Source organism: Halictus rubicundus, chromosome 5 (genome assembly GCF_050948215.1).
Source record: "Halictus rubicundus isolate RS-2024b chromosome 5, iyHalRubi1_principal, whole genome shotgun sequence".
In the NCBI taxonomy this organism is placed as follows: domain Eukaryota; kingdom Metazoa; phylum Arthropoda; class Insecta; order Hymenoptera; family Halictidae; genus Halictus; species Halictus rubicundus.
This window is the reverse complement of record NC_135153.1, coordinates 19,992,640-20,012,841: the sequence shown is the minus strand read 5'-3', so window position 1 is coordinate 20,012,841 and position 20,202 is coordinate 19,992,640. Positions and strand designations below refer to the sequence as shown.

At 46.9% G+C, this 20,202-nt stretch overlaps 1 protein-coding gene across 1 annotated transcript in view; it reads left to right on the top strand.

Annotated features, from left to right (window-relative positions):
• Window positions 1-820: 820 nt before the first annotated feature.
• Window positions 821-20,202, top strand: part of Nlg3 (Neuroligin 3) — a 419,161-nt gene continuing 399,779 nt past the window's right edge. Inside the window, exon 1 of the mRNA XM_076788660.1 lies at window positions 821-2,224. Within this exon, the coding sequence (XP_076644775.1) occupies window positions 1,837-2,224 (388 nt within the window). The 5' untranslated portion in view covers window positions 821-1,836. The remainder of the gene's footprint in view (window positions 2,225-20,202) is intronic.

Here is a 20,202-nt window from a genome sequence, read left to right as displayed (position 1 = left end):
GCTCCTTATTACGGCATGCCCATTCCGAGCGGTGACTGGACAGACACGATTCCGGACACGAACCAGTTTTCGCATCCGGGATCGATCGTCCCTGCATTATCGACGCGTCGACGGACTTACGCCCATGTCCTGAGCGGTGTGGGCAGCTTGTGCGCGGGGCATGCGCAAATCCGTGTGCTCGGTGTCGCTCGACGCCAGTCTGTCCGAGGTCGAAGTGACGGTAACATCGGCTCCTCCGATCGAGCGGGTTTTCCGCGGCCGCGTTTCTCGTTTCGTCTGCGTCTCGTTCCGCACCGTTCTTTGCTGGTCGGGGATCCGCGCGGTTTCGGCGACCGGCCTCGCAATCATCGCGGATCGGATTCGCGAGAGTCGTAATGCCGGCGTCCACGTGACGGAGATCGCCGGATGGATCGGTTGTGCAGTGCGTGATCGAGAGTGTCCGGGTCCCTAGTGTCCGCGTGTGTCCATCAGTTCGATCCGGATCGGCGTATCGGGCAGAGTGGCCTCGAACGCGGCTGGGTCCGCCTGCGAGCAGGCTGAGCCCGAAGGAGACGAGTCCTGTGCCTGAACACCGTGTCGCGATCGATTCGATTTCCTATTGAACCCTTCTCGAGGACCGGAACAACCGTGCCCCGATGCTCGGCGAGTCATCCGGACCGAGTGGTGCTCGATCGGATCCGAGTTAACAGTGAGCTCCGAAGTCCAGCGGTAGTTAGAGAACCATGGTCCGAAACAGTGCGAGAGTGTCCATAGGGTGTCTACAGTCCGCGGGACTCGAGTGATAAGGTGTCCTCGGATCCTGGAGGGTCTAGGATTCGCGTTGGATCGTTGGTGGATCCTCGATCCTCTGACCAGCGGGTCTCTCGGCAGAGTCTAGCCGGAACCGGACGATTCGCGAAACTTTTGTCCGTCCAGAAAAAGGTCTATCTCGTGAGAGGGAGCAATAAAGCGTACATCGGGGTGGACTCCGGGATCCAGGGTATCCGGCGTGTTCATCCCCTCGGAAGGCTCTAGGAAGCCAGCTCGTAAGGATGAAGCGGACCGTTAAACATCCTAGGAGCGGATTTCTCCTGAGCGTCATTAGGGCTGGCGCGTTTTATTTGTACCGGCACATCAAGCATGCCATTAGAAATGAGATCGGCTTTCTGTAATTCCAGCCGGGGCTCTCACGATTGAGCAACTCGATCCGCCGGGTGAAACGTCATCGGCACATCAATGTGTTCATTTAAAATGTTACGAAACCTCGTGACATAGTGACTCGGCCGATATCTGGGAGAGGGAAACAAAGGAAACCAGGTTCCAGGGAAATAAACGAGCTGTTGATACGGAATAAAATAGCGGCGGGAGCGAACCTCGAGGATCCTGCGGAGGAGGACCCGCCGCTCGGCTATTTACCTTGCAGAACGCTGACTCGGGGATGCCTGGGACCGCGTGTTGACTTCCCTTGGATAATCGTCAGCAGGTTTCCGGAGGTGGGCTAGTCAAACACAGCGGGAGGACTCGATTCGAAGAGCAACGTCGACGATCCGTCGAGCCCGAGTCCAGCCCGGAACCGTGGAGGACCCGTGAAACGATGAGTTGAAAACCCGGTTGATCGTCGATGGGACTGTCCGCGGCTCACGTCCGAACGATCGACGGTCGGGGATCGCGGTGATCATCGATCGCGGCGGACACTGATGCATCCTGGCGAAGCGTCCGGTCCTCGTGGCAACGGGGTCAGCAGGATCGCGAGTATCGGAGCTTCCGGTGGCGGCTAGAACAGGGGAATGAGCTTGTGGTGGTTCGACTGAGGTACCTCAGGCGAGGGGACGCGCGTTTTGAAGGGCGCGAACGAAGATGACGTCGTCGATCCTGGCGCTGCTCGGCCTCGTCCTGGCCACCGCCAGCGCCGAGCTCAGCTCGAGGATCGTCAAGACAAAGTACGGGGAACTGTCCGGCGTTATCGTGACCCTCGATCGACACCTCGAGGGCGTCGAGGTGTTCCGCGGCGTTCCGTACGCCTCGCCGCCGATCGGATCCCTGAGATTCATGCCGCCCGTCAACGGCGCGCTATGGCACGGCGTCAAAATCGCCGACAAGTTCGGGCCCGTCTGCCCGCAAAGGCTGCCCGAGATCAGCGACCGGATGCCCAAGGGACGCGCCGAGTATCTCAGGAGGCTGTTGCCGTACTTGAAGAACCAGAGCGAGGACTGCCTCTACCTCAACATCTACGCGCCGGTTCAAGGTATCGCGAGCTCTTCCCACGTTAACGCGTTACTTCCAAGCAATTGGAAAGGATTCCCAAAAATATTGTACCTCCTTGAAAGGGATCCTGAGATCATTCGAAGCAACTTTTTCCTTTGCGAAAATCTTCTCCGCGGCTTCGTTCAGGAGTTATCAGCGAAAAACACGGACCAATCAGAGCGCGGCTATAGCAGAGGGACCACGCCTCCGCGACGGGCCCCGCTGAACGTAGGCCCCGGGGCCCCGCCCCGTATCCGCGCTCTGATTGGTCTGCGTTTTTCGCGAATAACTCCGTAACGGAGCCGCGGAGAAGATTTTCGCAAAGGACAAAGTTACTTCAAATGACCTTGGGAATCACGCCTTTCAGGGAAATATATTTTTGGGACGCCCTGTTGTATTTGGTACCGCGGACAAGGCAATATCCAATTTTCCAATAATTTGGAACCGAAGCTCCCACGGATCAAGATGATTTTTTGTGTAAAATCAAAAGCAACAAAGACTAGTTTCCGAATTTTTATCACAAATCAGCCGAAAGTCCTCGAATGATTATGTGATTTTAATTTTTCACCAGGTTCGCGAAGTATTGCTTCAACCGTTAGAATTGTAGTTGTATTAGACGGAGAATATTCCGCTTTGAAGACAATTTTATCGAAGACTAATGAAGGCGAGAGGTTGCGGAAGGTTCAGGGGGTTGAAGGAGGAGGGTACGATACAACGAGAATTAGGAGAAGTCACGCGCGAGTTCCTGTTACTAGATCATGGACGTGATAATCATCCCGTCGACGAAATTTCGGTTAGAACGAAGTTACGGCGAATATTTTCTGCGTAATTAAATTGGATCCCATTATCCCGTTGTTTAACCTCTTGCTGTTAACTGGTGGCGTGCCGGTGACGTTTAATAACACCTGTAACACGATGCGCCAAGAACTTCATATTTCGTGAAAGGCACTTCCGACAACAATTATAACATTCTAAACAGATTCTTTCGAAGAGGAAAATTTGACAATTTTCTCATCTGTCGGTGAACTATATTTCGCAGAAGAAAAGTTCTTATCATTAGCTGCCATATAGAAACAATCTCAATTCAATTAATTGTTAGGAATATTTTTAAATTATCAGAAAAATACAAAAAGGTCATACTAGACGGTAAAACCTTTTTATGAACCGTTTTTTAATTAGCTTTTCGGGCCGATCCCGTGTATTGGCGATTCGCTGTGAAAACCTGAAGAATCCTCGTGATCCGGGTGTACGTAGCTGCGGTGGTTTCTCGGGACCAGGAATTTCTTTATACCGGGGCAACTGTGTCCACCTTTATTTCGGCGAAACATGCGCGGAATTCTACACAGAACCGGCAGCATGATCGTTCTTTGGACGTAACGCTGGATCGGCAAACGAAAGTCGGTCCTCGTAAGAATTCCCTGCAATACCGCTCCTTCTTTCACTGCTTTCAGGCTTCCCCGCGGAAAATCCTTTGCATTCGTATGGAAATGCAATTTAATTTATGCAAGGACCGCGATCTCGATATTTCCTAATAACATACAGAGCCGTCCAGGTAAATCCGGAATAACCATATTGTATAAAGTAAAACAGTTCAAAATTTCAGGAAAATGTCAACATATTGGCCAGTTTGAACAATAATAGTAAAATGGAAATACTCCGTGCAGCCTCTGCTGTCTGCAGCAATAATTGACCGGACCCTTGAAGGTCTCTTCAGGGTACGGAACGTCCCTTAAATTCAGCGCTCGGGGGGAAGAAGGGCTAAATAAGAACATACGACGAAATTAGTTGGTGCCGTTCGATGGTTCAGTAGAATAGTCTGGCAAGCTGGCAGCCGACTCGTTGTTCCTGCCAGTTCATCTTCCCTTTTTCTTTTTTCTCGCGTTTTCTTCCGAGCATCGTTGCCCTTTGTGCCCGATAGGTGCGGCGGATTCCTTTCAAACGACAGAAACGTATACCGATTCTTGAACAGCTTTTCATCGATGCTCCGCCGCTGTCAAAGGAGTCCTCGGCGCGCTTCCGTGCGTCGAAATGGCGACATGAATTAATTTCGGCATAAAAAGGGGATGCCGGCCGGATTTCTTTGGCATTACGTACGCGTCAGAGCTCGACTTGCAAATCAACGGAACAGTCGATGGATGGAGGGTAAACGATAGTCTCTGCGACCTATTGACCTCGAAAAGCACGCAGGATATCTGCAAAATCCGCTGGTTCAATTTTCTGACGAGTCCCAGTCAGAGTACAGTAGAGCCTCGGTAGTTGCACGAAGCCGGGCCGAAAGCGCGTGCAAGTATCGAGGTTCCTGGAACTGTCGTGACCAATCAACTCTAACTGTCGCGTGTTTTCCGTAACTAGGAAACCGTCCCCACCACGTGTTGACTGTCCCCACCGAGGTTCTACGGTCTTCTGATTTAAAGTGTCATGAATTATGCGAGGATATTTTTCATTTTTTTTCCCACAATTGAAGACTTCGATACAGGATTCAGCTTTTCGAGGAAAATATTTCCAATATTTTAGGAAATCCTCGTCCACAAAATCGATCAGCGATCGATTCATATGACTTATATGACAGAGAGTATTGGTTGTCCTTTCGGCTGAGTGGAAATTAAACGCGTTCGCGATTAGGTCCGTTGTTTGTAATCCGAGGGACATTGTCCATGGAAAAAAGCTCTCGTCGGAAGCTGCTCGCTGGTCGGCAGCGTACGTTCCGCAGATTCTGCTCCAATCCGCTTGCCCGGCAGTCCGACTATTTCGGAATAATAACCCAGCACCGAGCCATTGTCGGCCGGCGCAAACAAAGAATCCATGAAAACGACCATTAATTTGCCGATCTGAATAGGAAGTGTTATTTTATAGCCGGGTGTTCGCGTGCCATAAATCGCCTCGGGTCCTGGAATTCATCTGATCATTCTCTCATCCCTTCGCCACGGTGCATCTCATTCCCCCTGGCTCGCACGAGTCCAGCCTGTGCATACAGTGACAATTTTTTGTTTCCTTAACCCTTGTATCACCCTTTCCTTTAATTTCAACCAGTCTTTGGAAGGGGAAAGAAATGCTCATCGTAATTCTACGCAGGGACAAAGGAAGACCGCGATGGACCTTTCACCATCATATTCGCCCCCTTGTTCTGATTAAAATAATATCTAACGCGACGTAATAGTGATTATAATCGCTCGCGTAATAAGCGATTAAAGTTTCGAGCGTGAAAGAGGACAAGGCAAGAGAGGTAGAGAAGCGTTCGGAAAAGGTGAAAGACCTCATAGCCCAGACCTTCAAATCAAACATTAAATTTCCATATGTTAGGGTTTTCAATCATCAAACTGTCTCCGTCGTGTTCGTCTCGTTTTTCTAATTAAAACGACACCAAACACGATATAGGTCCACTGTACGGTGTTACACAGATTTTAAAAAATTGCGACAGACAAGTTAGCAGATATTTGCAGCTGATTTTTGTCAGAATCTCTTCTATATATTTTGAACTGAATGCAATAAAAATCTCAAGATCGGATCTTTTGAGACTTTCCAGTTCTGAGGTATTAAAATCCACTAACCGCCTTGGAAAACTGGCACTTAAAAAATCTCTAAAAATTATTGTAAAGGACTTTATTAACGAACTTTGTGAACATTAATGTAAATATTTAAAGCTTAAAGATTCATATTTATTGCTCTGGCATAATTTTCTCTAGAATCAATATAAACGTACGATTTCGCCGTATTACGGTTCGGAGTTTTCACGTATTGATTTCGATACTTATATCGCCGTAGAATAATTTGTCCAGGTTTTCAAATGAATTGTTACGTTAATATATTCATCGTACCAAATTTGATTAGGATCTGTAAACCACAACAAACTTGGAGGACTACTCAATATCAAACATTTAATTTTTTCAATTTCTATTTCATTAAATAACTTACTTTGATTTCACGGAGGTTTGGAGGTTTCTAGTTTGGCACTCAAAGTGTTAATAGAATATACGAACGCGTGATATCTATTTTCTGACATGACCTTTCTCCACCTAAACTGGCCATTCGCGACACTGTTTGGAAACGTCAGAACCGGGAGAGCTTGACGCCGTTGATGAGAACGCAGCATAGCATTACGGTGCCGTCGAAAAACAAACCGTTGTTTGGACGGACCTCGAGACGGCTCAGCTCGATAATCTCGGGCCGTTGCGCGTGTTTGCGCGCAAACTCTGACCGACGGCGACGGTTGCCAAGACCCATCCGGTCTCCGGACCTTACCGAAACCCGACCGGTTCAATTCCGTTCTGCCCACTTATTTCTACCGTTCACGATACTTACACGTAATCCCGGTGGGCGATACGTGTTTGCAGATCGCTTCAGCCGGCCCGAAAATCCATCCGTGGGTACGGGCCGGTTACACGTTCCAGGCATTTGTTTCAAAGGATCCGCCAGTCGGTTTCTATCTTCCGCGCCGTTCCTCCGCGGCTTCGCTTATCGCTTACCGACTCGAGAGTGAAAAACGACGTGAACCTCTCTACGGGAAGAAGCTTCCTGCCGGCGCTGGATCTAGCCGGGTACGTACCGGCGTACCCGCGTGCTACCGGGTCGGGTTTACTTTTCGGGGTCAACGCGGGCAGAGGAGGGCACGGTATCGGTGCACTCTCGCGGCTTTCCACGCCGTTGCTGCCCGTCGTCGTCGTCGACGAGACTGTTCTCCCCCGTCGAACGAGAAAAAACACCGGCAATTTTACCGAATCATTTCCATCGACACTGCGATTACGTTGCGCAGTTTTCTCGTTACATATTCTTTGTTCGGAATTGATGAAAATTGTGTTACAGCATTCGCTTGTGGTAGCCGTGTATAATTAAGTGGTACTGTTGTCGAGAAAAATTCTGTTCACCCTCCGGTACCAACTTTGAGATTGCATGTTTATATTTATCCACAGCTTGTGAAAATTTTAAACAAAGTTCCATTTGTGTTCACTTGGAAAATTTATGTTCCTGTCCTATACTCTTGTGACGGACTGTGTATAGAAACCTATTGTCGGGACTGCGGATGGTTAACAAATCGGAAATCGAATTCTGTTTCATGGACAGTCACTTTTATAAATCTATGGTTACCGCCCTTTGCACTATTGTGGGGGGGGGGGGCTGAAAATATACTATCAAGTGGCTTGCATTCACTATTGTGCCGCTTCCGGACGTTTACGACACCATAAACTATTGAGTTGGGAGCAGGACGCTGGAAGCGCACATGTTTGCTAAAACGTGCAGTCATAAATTAACTTCTAGAGCTCTATCTCGAGCGTTAATTTTGTCATCCCACTGTAGCCGGGTCAGTGTGACCCTGCGGAACAATGTGACCTTTTTAAACAATTTTTACATGCCCCCTCTATTGTGCTCAGCTAATTGTCGTATCTGTAGCGCTCGCACGCAACGGTGACTGAAACTAAAAATTAATTTAAACAGTTCTTTAATTTGGAATTGCGTCACGTGGAAATTAGTCGTACAAGAATTACTCGAAAATGTCACAGTTTGCAAGAGCTACAATAACTATTCTAAAATTAAACTTGTTTATCCCAGGAATCTATTATTACTGTAACAAAATGATACTTGTACTCGCAGCGTAAACATGAATGTTTGACAACGTTTCGACTCATTGACCTTTCACACACTGCGGCGACATCCATGCTGTGTTGTTTTAGAATAACAATAACAATACTGTTTCTTTATCCTAACACAAAATAAATTAACAAACATTTTCAATCTCCTTTTCTCAGTAGAAAATTTTTTATTCAAAATATGTTCAAGATTCTCGCCTCGACAAAAGAGTCCAAGCTTCTTAAGGGCCCGGGATAGTCACGTGACTTTTTAATTAATAATTTCCAATTCCCAGCCTTCAGACACACTTAAGATCCGTCTTAAACTTGTCACATTTTTTGCTCTGTATTATCGATATCATGAATTTCGACATCAGAAACGTGCTTCAAGTTTTCGGCTTTATTTCGCAGAGAATCAAGACAAAATATAGCTCAATTGGTATCTGAAGATATTTTCAAGCGCGCGCTGCTCTCGATTTCATCCAGAAACCTCATCCAATGGCAGAAAAATGCTCGGATTCCACGGCACTACAACGTCAATTTTTGGCCTACTTCGAACGCTTATGTTACCAAATATCTGCATAATCTCGGCAGCTGCTGACCAGCGCGCACTAGATTGAACCTTCCTCTTTCGATCGAGCCCTTTACCAGCGACAAAATATTCTTATATAAGGACGAAAACTCGAGGAGCGTGAAACCATTTTTTGACGGTAACGTAGTCGCTCTACCTTATCGCGAATCTACGAAAACCGGGCCCTTAACACTAGGTTTACGGAGCGTTAAAAGCGAGTATTTTACATTACTTTATAAAAATAAGAGGAATGTGGCTAACCAAGTTTCCAGCCATTTTTTAAATAATATATACCAAAGGAAATAAGTTTGTTCAGTAATTCCACGTAGATGGATCTTAACAATCTCAATAGTCGTAAACTAAAAATATTAGAACCCATCATTTTGACGGGTCCCGTAAACCTGGTGTTAAAGGTCTCGCAGACCGCACGTCCGTGATTACGGGTTAATTACTCACGATATCGTTTCACATCGGATCGAGTAACACACGCGGGTGTAGTAGAGCGTGAACCCCGTATTCTTATCTCGCATTGGAATTCGCAGGGTTGCATGTCTGATCTGCACATTCCGTTTCCACTTGGCTGCCGACAGCCCGGCTGAAAGTGGCACGCGTGACAGTTTGTTCCGGTTTAAAAATGCGCCGACGTGGGAAACGGGGACTGACAGAGTCTGCCCGACGAGAAGAACGTCTAGCATGTGGACGAGGGTTTCCTAGGCTAGCGGAGAGAAGCGGAGAGGGGAGGGTGAGGCAAAGCGAAAGGCGGAACGCGATTAATGTGCAAACAGAATTAATTAGCAGAGGCGAGCGCAAAGCGGAATGAACCGTGGAGAGATTCGCCGGGCTCTTTCTTGCGAGGGCGGCTTTAATGCCGAGCGCCTTTAATCCAGCCACGGCCGGGGCAACGCACGCCGGGGCCGTTGCGCTCCGCTCGGATTGCGTATTCACGTAATTTCTTGATCGAGGAAAAGAAATTGTATTTAAATGGACCGTGGAAATCTGTGCGGGGCACGCGCGCATCGCGAGCCGGTGCTCTGCACTACGTGCGCCACGGAATCCTGTTATGCTAATTCGGCCGGGCAACATTTTGCGTTCTACCACTGGCACGGTGGATATCCGCGAAGGATTCTCCGGCGGATCGATGGATCCTACGGCCTCTGCACGTGCTGTTCCCTCTCGCTCAACACCGCCCCGGGTCAGTCCCGTGTACGTGGAAATTTTAAACAGACTCCGCCACCCCCACCCCCACCCCTTACCGACCTGCATTAATATTTCATTTAATTTTATAATGCCGTAGACTTCGACGGACGCGCGCGCTGATTTAATCCGAAATTCTATCCGTCTTCAACGACGCGGACAGCGCGCCGATTCTGTGGATAGAAGTCTATTTTTTTCGGATTTTCTCATAAATACACTCGGGGGCGAAATTAACTAAGAAAATCTTCAAAATTCGAGATAAAACCACTTGAGATTTCTAGGACATTAGAAGCACTAGCTGGCAAAAATATTCTCATAATCACACTGCGATAGAAACTGTGGTGGCGATATCACCACGTACGCCAATGCATATATTTCTTCTTAGAATTTCTCTTTCCTTTCCAACTCTGTTACGCTATTATTCTCATTTTCCTGTCTGCTAGTCGCACATTTGGTGACCAGCCCTTCACGAATTTCCAATGCATCCTTGAGAACGTCGCCAGGGTTCTGGTTTTCGTTAGTCTCGGTCCTTCGGCTACCTCTTAGCTTTCTCTGTTTATGACTCTACGCCGCTGTCCCTATCGCTTTCACTCTCTTCTCAAGTTTTCCTTTTCTATTCCCTTTTCTTTTTCTCTCCTATCTTTTTGCCTTTTCTAACCCCGTCGTGTTTAAGAATGCAACGAGAGTCGCCAGTTGACTGTGAGCCTCCGAGACTACAACACCAGCACTGCACTGACATTCGCGCTTACCGATATTGTCAATAAACGAAGTGAGGACAATCTCTATTATTTTATACTACCTTATCCACTTCAAAACTTTTGGGACAATCTAATGCTTAAAGATTTGAGTCACCCTCGTGAAAAGTTTTATCACGCGTCACAAACACTCTTTCGATAATCGTCGTCGCGAGTTTATGCGGACATGCAAGATGGTAAGCGAGATCGAAAGGGCCTAACTCCGAAGCCTAACACCAGGCGGAGGCGCGTGCCATAAACCGTGCCGGCGACGGAATCCGCAGGCCTCGGATCGTTCCGCAATCGGCGGATGAAATCGCGGTGAGCGGCTCTGTCTCATTTGCGGCGGCTGATTTACAGGCACAATCATCGGGGCGCATGACGGCTGATGAGTGGCGAGATTAAGGCGCGGCCAACCTCGTAAAGGGTCTTACACACCGCGACTAATTATGAAATTTAATTAAACCGCCGCGCCGCGCCGCGCCGCGCACCGCTTTGAAGGTGCGCGCGAACCGACGCCACCATTTAGCGGCGCACTAATTCAGCGTTCATTTATCTGCCGCTCGCGGTGAAAGAGAGAGGAGTCCGTTCCATTTCGCCCGGCTCCTCCTCCTCCCGTGCCTTTACGCTTCTCGGCGCGCTCTGTCCGCGCGCGGGAGCCTGCGCGAGGAAAAAAAGATAAATGAAACACGCGCGCCACTCGACCCACGAGAAATTCAACGAAATTCAGATCAAGCGGCCGAGCATTAGCCGGACGCGGAGCTTTCGTTTCGTTTCAGGGCAGGGGGATGTTTGCCCTTCGAATCTCCGAGGCTGAAGACTCCGATTCCATAACTGCTCTTCGGAATTTTCCTGCCGTTTTATCACGAATGTTTTACGAGTCTCCGGAATTTCGACGTTTCGGTCGGGATTTTCATGACCTTACGTTTACACGGTGGGCAGGTTTGCATGACTGTTTTAAACATGAAGCACTCGGAGCAATAGGGACGAACGCTGCAACCTGTGTCGCCAGATGAGGGGAGGGAGCACGAATCGAGGGGAACGAGTTACCCTCTCTCCGCCAGTACGCGTCACGTGACCCCGCGCGGTAGAGGGGGGAGGTAGAGTGGGGATGCGAGTCTTGATCTGACGACACTAAACAAACGGCGACGTAAATAAGGCCAGTCGTATCCAGAGAACACATCTGTTTTATCGATTCGCTAATTTTAGAACGTAGGTAAATACAATTTTTAGGCGTGCACGGTGTGTACATATTTTTAAATTAATTCGAACAAATTTTCATCTCGTTCTTAATACAATAAAAATGTACTTTATCCAGAGTTTCATTGTACATCGACAAAACATCGCAAAACCGAAATTTACAAATATAATAAAAATTGTATCACCCAACGGAAATTCCATTCGGTATCCCAGCTTTTCCATTGATGACTTTAATATTCTATATTTTAACCTCGCGTGTTGTCCGCGAACAAAATAACACTGACGAAGAGAGATCTGCTAAGAATGATAACACTAATTTATTAAAATCCGTTCTCCATCAAATAATTTAATATCATATAAAATCACATCCTCCGCGCCCGAGCAGGGAGGGAGAGAGGGATGAGCGAAATTATAATAATAGCTAATTCGGAACGGGAATATTGTCGATCGAAAGGGTTTACCCGTGGATATTTGTTCGACGGTGGGAGCAGCGTTCACCGGGAATATCGTGACAGATCTGTCTGTTCGTGTTTCCGGTAGACCGCGATGAAATTTCAGGGATCACGATCGGATGAAATTCGTGGAATAACACCGAGGCCGGGCGGCGCGGCGCGCGCCGGCAAAGAAAACATGTGCGGCGCCGAGAGCTGCCAGGACTTTTCAATTTCGAGAGAGGGAACTCGTTTCTGGCTGGCAAATAACGTTGCTTCTTTTCACGCTGCCCGGCAAAGTGTTGCGCTACGCGATGATCCTGTTGCGCCCCGCCGCTATATATCGGATCATCCGGATAATAGATATTCCCCGGGAGCGAACCTGGACGTTTCTTTTCCCGCGTGCGACGATTCGCGGCCGCCGGATAATTTAAAGAAAGCATCCGGCAATTTTCATCCCGCCTTAAGGTCGATGCACATCTCACCGGCCGGCCGACCGGCCGTTTTTTCCCCGTTTATAAGCATTTTGGGGTCCGGGACAGCTATTAGAGAGGGTTCGAGAGGCTCGGAACAAAGGCACAGCGTGTCCTCTGCTACCAGAACCCCAGGGGTTCGCTGCCCAATGCTAGAGCCGGCCGGCTAGCCGGCTAGCATTCTCGACGAGAATGTTCGCAGGCTAGCCGGCCGGCTCGTAGCGTGGCAGTACGAAGACAGAATGAACATGCTGTATTTATTTAAAAAACTATCAACCAGAACTTTTCTGAGTTCCTCGTGGTAATAGATCTTGTTAAGGAATTTGAACGTTGTAACAAACGAAATAACAATTTATTACCACGCTAACGAAAAAGAAAGAATATCATCTGACAATCTGTGCGGTGAAACAATTCGTCATTATTTATTTCAAAAGCTGTTAACTAGAACATTTCAGAGTCCCTCGTGGTAATAGATGGGGAATACTTTGTTAAGGAATTTGAGCGTTATTAGGAAAAAGCTACCAGAATAATTAATAATACGGTACTCCCTTTCGGAGCTATAGGTTCGAGCTACCATTTGTTGGGTTTGAGGGGAACATCTGTCGTATTTTAAATAGGCAGGTAATTTTTCTTGTGAATCAAAAACACATGTTGAATGTGAAAAATTATTAGATCTCGAGATATTTTCAAAAAATGTCATACATTTTCTTGTATTTAGTGAAATACAGCTACACTTTTTCAAAATCTTAGTTTTCGTACTCGAGTTACGATACGTGACTTGCTACTGAATTATAAAATGCTCACTCGTACAAATCGGTTTCTGTTATGATAACAATGTCGAAAGGGTGTTTACCTTTACAACATAGTTATGAAGTGTTTGAGTATCTTCTTCAATAAAGACATTTTTTGAAAATATCTCGAGATCTAATAATTTTTTTGCCATGGTACCCTAATCATTTTTTACGTAGAATGAAAGGAAGAATCTATTCTATTTAAAGAAATGATGCAATTGTTAATTGCACATGCACTGCAGCATCTAAAAAAAATTTAAAGGCCTACAGATGTAGTGCTCTTCGAACCATTTATCTTTCTCCTTTATCATTTTTTCGTAAATGCAATAATAACGGAGTTATGACTTGAAACAATTGTGTGGATCACCCTGTATAAGGATGTGCGATGCTGTTTCACTAATTGTAAGTGCCAGGAACGTTTCCTATTTCCATGGTGTTGTAAAGGAGAGGTACGGATAGATTATCTAAGGAGCTGTGGAGCCCCTAAAAACATTTTTTTTTGTGCCACGCACAGCAGGGAACTGTCAACGCGCTCTCGAAAGGCCATCTGGAAAGGGTCGAGAGGCCAGAGAAGAAATTCGGTTCCAAAGCCTGACACGGTTGCCGCCAGTAAACGCTAGGGCCAAAACCAGGGTTATAATTTTGAGCCGGCCGGCCGGGCCGGTGAGATGTGCATCGACCTTTACGCGCGAGAACGATGATGGATGACTGCCAGCCAGATGGCAGAATTTACACTTCTTCGCTTTCGTCACCGGAGATGACAACCCGGAGCATTTGTAATACCATCATTGAATTCAATTCGTTTACCTTCAGCGGGAAATCTGAAATTTTTGAATCTCCTCCCAATATTTATAATTCCGGTCCAATTATTCAATCCTTCCGGTCAAGTTTTGAAAGTTTGGAACCAGGATAGATTTAAAGTAAATTTTAAATTTAAATAAATTTCTACCAAAAAATTATTTCGTATTTATATTATATAGATTCAATTGTACTATAAAGCAATATGTAGAATAAGGACGACAACTTATAGGCTAATGGCTACCTACCGACCTTAAGGGCCCCGTCTTCGTAGATTCGCCATAAGGTAGAGTGACTGCATTACCGACAAGAATAGACGAAAAATGGTTTTACGTGCCTCAACTTTTCGTCCTTGTAAGAGATTATTTTTCGCTGGGAAAGGGCTCGTTCGAAAGGGGAAGGTTCTGGAAAAGTTACCTGACTATCCGGGGCCCTTAAGCGGCTCTCAACAGTAGCATCGACCAGCCCCCTTAAAGAGTTATGTTTCCACGCAACCGCAGCACCGGCTTGCAAGTAGAATAAGAGCATCATAGATCAGACGTGAAAATTGTCAACGAAAAGAATCCCGCGGGGGTTTTTAATATTCCATTGTTGGAAACCCTCCCCTCCGGCGCCTTTCGACTGCGAAATGAGGTGGGTAATGAAACCGGTTCAATGGACGGAGCTTAAACGCGCCTTTACCGCGTGTTTCGTCGTTGGGAACCGGTGCCAAGGCCGAGCCCGGAGGATTTCTTTTTTTTTTTTCACGGGACATAAATCTTCGGTTGAAAAGCGGAACGAATTGAAAGCTCGGCGTCGATGAGACGGTGAAAAAGCATAACTAGCTCCGGTTCGTTGCGCGAACCGAATCAACGGTCCGAAGGAGCGTCGGAAGAAAAAGCCGAGCGAGCGGGTCCATAATAAAATCCCGTCGACGAGAAATAAAGGAGTTCCGCAGAATCCGCGGATCGATAATCAATTTCCTGTACACTCGTTCACCCTTTCGATCGTAAACCGGTGCGGGGGCGAGCGCGAGCGCGCGCGCGGAGGGTTTACTGTTTACTAAAAGACTATAAATTTTATTCCATTCGTGGCCCACATTCTCTTCTCGGCTTCTTTTTCTTTCTTTTTTTTTTTCTTTTCTCTCGTTGTTCTTTCGTTCTGCCGCGAAAAGTTCGCCGACCGCGTTCCAGGGATCAGGGATGCGCGGGAAAAGCGGCGAACTCGATAACGACGTCCGCAATCCGAACAATACAGCCGGCGGCCGTAAATCGATCGGGTCGAAGGAATAGCCACCCGAACACGTGACCCTCTGAAACAATTGAAAAACATACATTAAACATGGCGGCGACGTGATTTACCGACGACCGAAACTCTCTTCTCGCGACCCCATCGTTCTCGCCCGCGCAGCATTGTATTCTATCTGGATATCGAATGGCGGCCCGTGGGCTACGCTGCTTGACGCCCCTCGGAATATCGGATGACGCCCGGCCCCTTTGAAATGTTAACCCGAATGCGCCATTTAGTTTATGCTTTTCCCGGGATTAAGGGACGGGGACACGGCGAGGAGAGAAGCTAGAAAATTCCGGGCCCTCGAGCTCCAGCTAAAACCATTACCGGGGCGGAGTAATTCGTCAGACAGTTTCAGTAATTATCCGCCTGCTCGTATCTGTTTTCGTAACGTGGGAACGTTGTTGCGCGGCGATTGATACGTTGCAGTGTTCTGTTTCACGTTCATTCGATAGGTCGAAATGCTGGTTGATTCTCGAGATCGAAAACCGAGAAACCTTTCGGAAATGTCTTGGATACATGTGAAAGCCGTATGGATTGTATGCATTTACGGAAAAGCCTAGTCGAATTTAAAATAACGAAAAGATTGCAAAAATTTTGTCGGTACATTATTTTCAACTGTGGAACATTTTTAAAAGTATGATATCCGATGAAAGAAATTTTTATTTTGCGTAAAGGTCTGCAAAACGTTCAAAAATGTGCACATACTGTTACTAGGAAATTTCCTAATATTTTCAAAACGTGCACATGCTACATGAAATCCGCGGTCTACTTCGTCACGTTTCAGACACACAAATCTCTCGTAAGAATTGCAGAATATGACGCGATATCACGGTAAAAGAATCACCCGAATGCGCATGAATCCAGTGTCTCTACGAGGGTCTGATAACTTCCGTTCCGCAATAAACGTTACTCAGACACTTCGCCTACTTAAATCGGCCGTCCGCCCACCACGCACCGTGCGAATAAATTCCCCGAAAGAAGCAGTGCCGGATATTACTTGAAATTTAGAATGCACCAACCGGGGGTGTTGTGCAGCAAGGAGCCCCGCCGGAAAATATTGCGGCACTACGCAGCCTGCAGTGGAGGCAGTTAAGCAACACGGCACGGGGGAAAGCTCGCCTAGACAATAATAATAACTTGCTTAATTTTCCGGCCATTGTCGGGAAACGTTGCCACTTGTTCGATAACTATTCCGGGATTTGCATTATCTAGCGGTGCCTTTGGCCCGCGCGTACCCAGTCTACTTGAGTTTCGTTTCCCTGGGAGCGGGGAAAGACAGCGAGAGAGAGAGAGAGAGAGATAGAGAGAGCCGTTTGACTCCTGATAGAGCGTTTCTTCGAACGAAGCACGCGTAATTGAATCGTTCGAGGCTTTAGCGTATCATGTGGTAATTGTTCTAACATCTCAACGAAAAAATATTCAAACAGTCTGGCACAATAAATGGCCGGAACGAGTCGTTGAGAAATATATACAGTAACGAGCAAAACTGAGTCTACACTATTTGAAGCAACATAACTTTTTAAAAATTAGATCAAATGACTCGAATTTTATTGAGAAGTTAGAAGGATTAGAAGCGTTGTAAACGCTTAAAAGTGGAAAAATTGCCATTTTTCACGATTTTCGACTTAAAATCGCACTTTTCGAGCGAATCAAATACATTCTTTAAATTTTCAACACAGGCTCAGATAAAAAAGCTGAAAGAACTCACTTTTACTATTTTTTTTGCGATTCCGACCAATTCAAATTTTTTTCAAAATTTTTTTACACCTCGTCTAATAAACTAGTCCTTCTAACTTCTCAATAAAATTCAAGTCATTTGATCTAATTTTTAAAAAGTTAGGTTGCTTCAAATAGTGTAGACTCAGTTTTGCTCGTTACTGTAAACGTAAAACAGGCTAACCAAATTTTCTGCGGGCCCCGGGTGCAGGGGTCGGTACAAATGGACGCTTATCCGAAAAAAAGGAGCTTGTCGATCATCTGGCAACGAAACGATCGTTCTCTCGCTGGAAAGTGTGTCTGCGAGACAATCGAGACAAAGAAGGAACGCGGTCCTCGAGACAATCGATCCTCGTGACACACAAAGCGAACGATGAAATCAGCGCCTTTCGCGGCAACGAGCGGGAACGGGGAAAAAATGTGGGAAAAGAAGGAGAGAGAGAGAGAGAGAGAGGGAGATGAGAAAAAAAAATGGAGGAAGCGTCGTCGATCGCGAGAGCGAACAGGCAGCTAAGGAATAATTCAAAGGCATTGTGCGCCGCGTGAATTCCAGCCCAGGGAAGGCTGCTTCTCTTACCAAGCAAAACTCTCCACGGTCCAATCATCCGGCACGGGCTGATGGAGCTGTCAGCTGCAGAATCGTAGGCGAATGGTCCGTAATGGATTTCACTGTAAGAGGAGGCCGTGGCTAAAAGCGTGAAAGGAGTATCGGACAGATAAATATTTAAATTGGCCGAACACCTAACTGCCGGTCCTCTCTCTCCCTCCGTCCCTCACTCTTCACTCCTGCAGCCGAGAAAACGGATATCGCATTTTCCCCCGGAACGTTTGGCGGGTTATTTAAAGAAGTTTCCCGAGCGTCGCCGCGACGCGCCGCGACGCCGATCGATCGCCACGCCGAGGAAACTAGTTGAAAGACAATATCGCGGTGTCGGGAAGTTTCTTCTCGCCGGGGCTGATTCGAGATATAGGAAATAGAATCTTCTATATTGGCAATATGCTATAACAGTTTGATTCCTCGTCGACTCGTCGCTCCGCTGTGCGCCCGCTTCCCCCAAATAGAATTTCCTGGAGACGATCGATCCGCCCATCGGAAACCATGAGAAAATAATCGTTCGTCTTTATTTGCGCCATCGTCGGTACGAGAAGTACCAACACGGAGCAAGCACCGTTGGGGAAAAAATTCTTCGAATCAAGCGCTCGTCGTTGTAATTACTCGTGTTTCCAATCTGGAAAATATCTCCGTACCAAATCATTAACTGCCACGTCACTCACGACTGACAGTGATTTTTGACTGAGTTTAGAAACTCATTTTTACGAGATATCCAGATAAACCGAATTTTATCGGACTCTTTCGCATTCAAAAGGGCCAAGACAGCGCCCCCTCTAATTCATTTTAAATTTCTAGCTGTGGTTCCATTAATTAACACTAGAACGACCGAGCAATAAATGCGACCGACGTATATTGCTTTGTAACAGTGGCAAGACTGTGCCCATTCAGACTTCATACAACTTTTATTGTAATATGTGCTTCAATGAAGAGATTCATTAAAAAATTTCCGATGAAAACATTTTCACAATTTCAGTAATTGTAAAAGAAAAAAATTAGGAAGCACTCGTTTTGACTGCTCCGGTCGTTCTAGTGTTAAATTACTCTGATTTTGTAAGAATCTCTGGGGTTGATATTTGGCGGTTAACGTGTTAACGAAATCAATTTTTATTTATTCCCCTGCTTCCTGCAATGCAGAACATTTTCATTGTGATTATTGCATTTGCAGTATTCACGTTGACAGTACGCGTTTGATGGAATAACTGTTGCCAGGGCCGGCAGCGTGTTCGCAAGACGACGGCAAAGGCCAGTTGAAGTGGGAACGGTATGTTGAGTGTGGGATGATGTTAGAAATCGCGTCGTGGATGGTCCCATAGACGGGGAATGCATAACACGCGAAGCTCCGCGGCCGGCTAATTGCATTTGATAGTCGGGATTGCGAGACCGTATCCTTTGAACGGGCCAAGTTCGATGGAGCCGTTGCGGCCCCCGACGTGTAAGCTGACTTCGAAAGCACTTTGAGACGGTAGCGGCTGAAAGACAACAATGCCGCGCTGTCGGGGGATACCTTAATCTGTCGATAATTTTACGTCCCACTCGATATCGCCGGCTAACGAAGTTTGTCTAGCAACGACACGTGCACACCCCGCCGCTCACGGATTTACGAGCCGATGAAGAGTCCTCCACCGCATTATTCCGCGAGCTTTTTGCTGTGACGGGTGATTAATGGTCGGCCGAATTCTTGCCGGAAGGCTTCTTTATGCAACGATAAGGAAACGTCGACTCGGCCCCCGGGAGATGAGAGTCCATAATTTTCCTGGCCACGTCAATCTCCATCCCCTTAGAATCCGTTTAACGGGCCGTCTGGGTCCGTTCTGACCCGACGTCTCAAGCATTCTGCGATTCCCATTCAGACATTTTTAAGAAAAACGACTTGGTAATATTCGATCACGCCATTTCGATTTTTCTTTTAGCAGTTACAGTAATTTATTTGACACTGGAGGTGACAGAAATTTTTCGAAAAATATTGCAATCGGTCGGGGTTGCGGAGAAAGTGCTAAAAGTTGTTCCGCGTGGGCCTAGAAACACGGAAAAATTTATTTCCTGAATGAATCTTTCGCAGATTTGCAGAGAAGTCAGAGATTACTTGTCAAACGTTCCCACGACTAAATAACTCCTTAATTTAATTCGAGCCTAATTCGGAAGAGGAGCACGTGAAATCAGGTAGTATGCTTCTGAGGAGAAGGAAAATATTGGTACAAGTTTCATTATGCTTTTGTCTAAGACCGCCCGAGGTTCGAGCAATCCCCAAAGAAGTCAGCTCGCCAGAGATTAATTATCGAGCACTTCGCCGGGAAAGTCTCCGGGAGCTGGCACAATCTGTTTCACAACTAAATTACTCGTTAATTTCTCGTGTATACTGTACACGGTCGAAAACTACATTATTGCATCGTTAGTTGGACGCGGCGCTGCCCGAGGACGTCGTCGTCGTTGTAATTTATTCGACTAGTTTGAACCAAAGCGGCATCCTCAGCATTTATGGGAAGGCGTACTCCCACGACAAGGTATATCTCGTCGCGACACTTAGCGGGCCCTGTCAAGAACGCGAAAATACGCGTCGCACGACGAGCATGTTGAAACGATTACACCTAACAAGGGCCTGATATTGCAGCGGGCAACGTACAACCT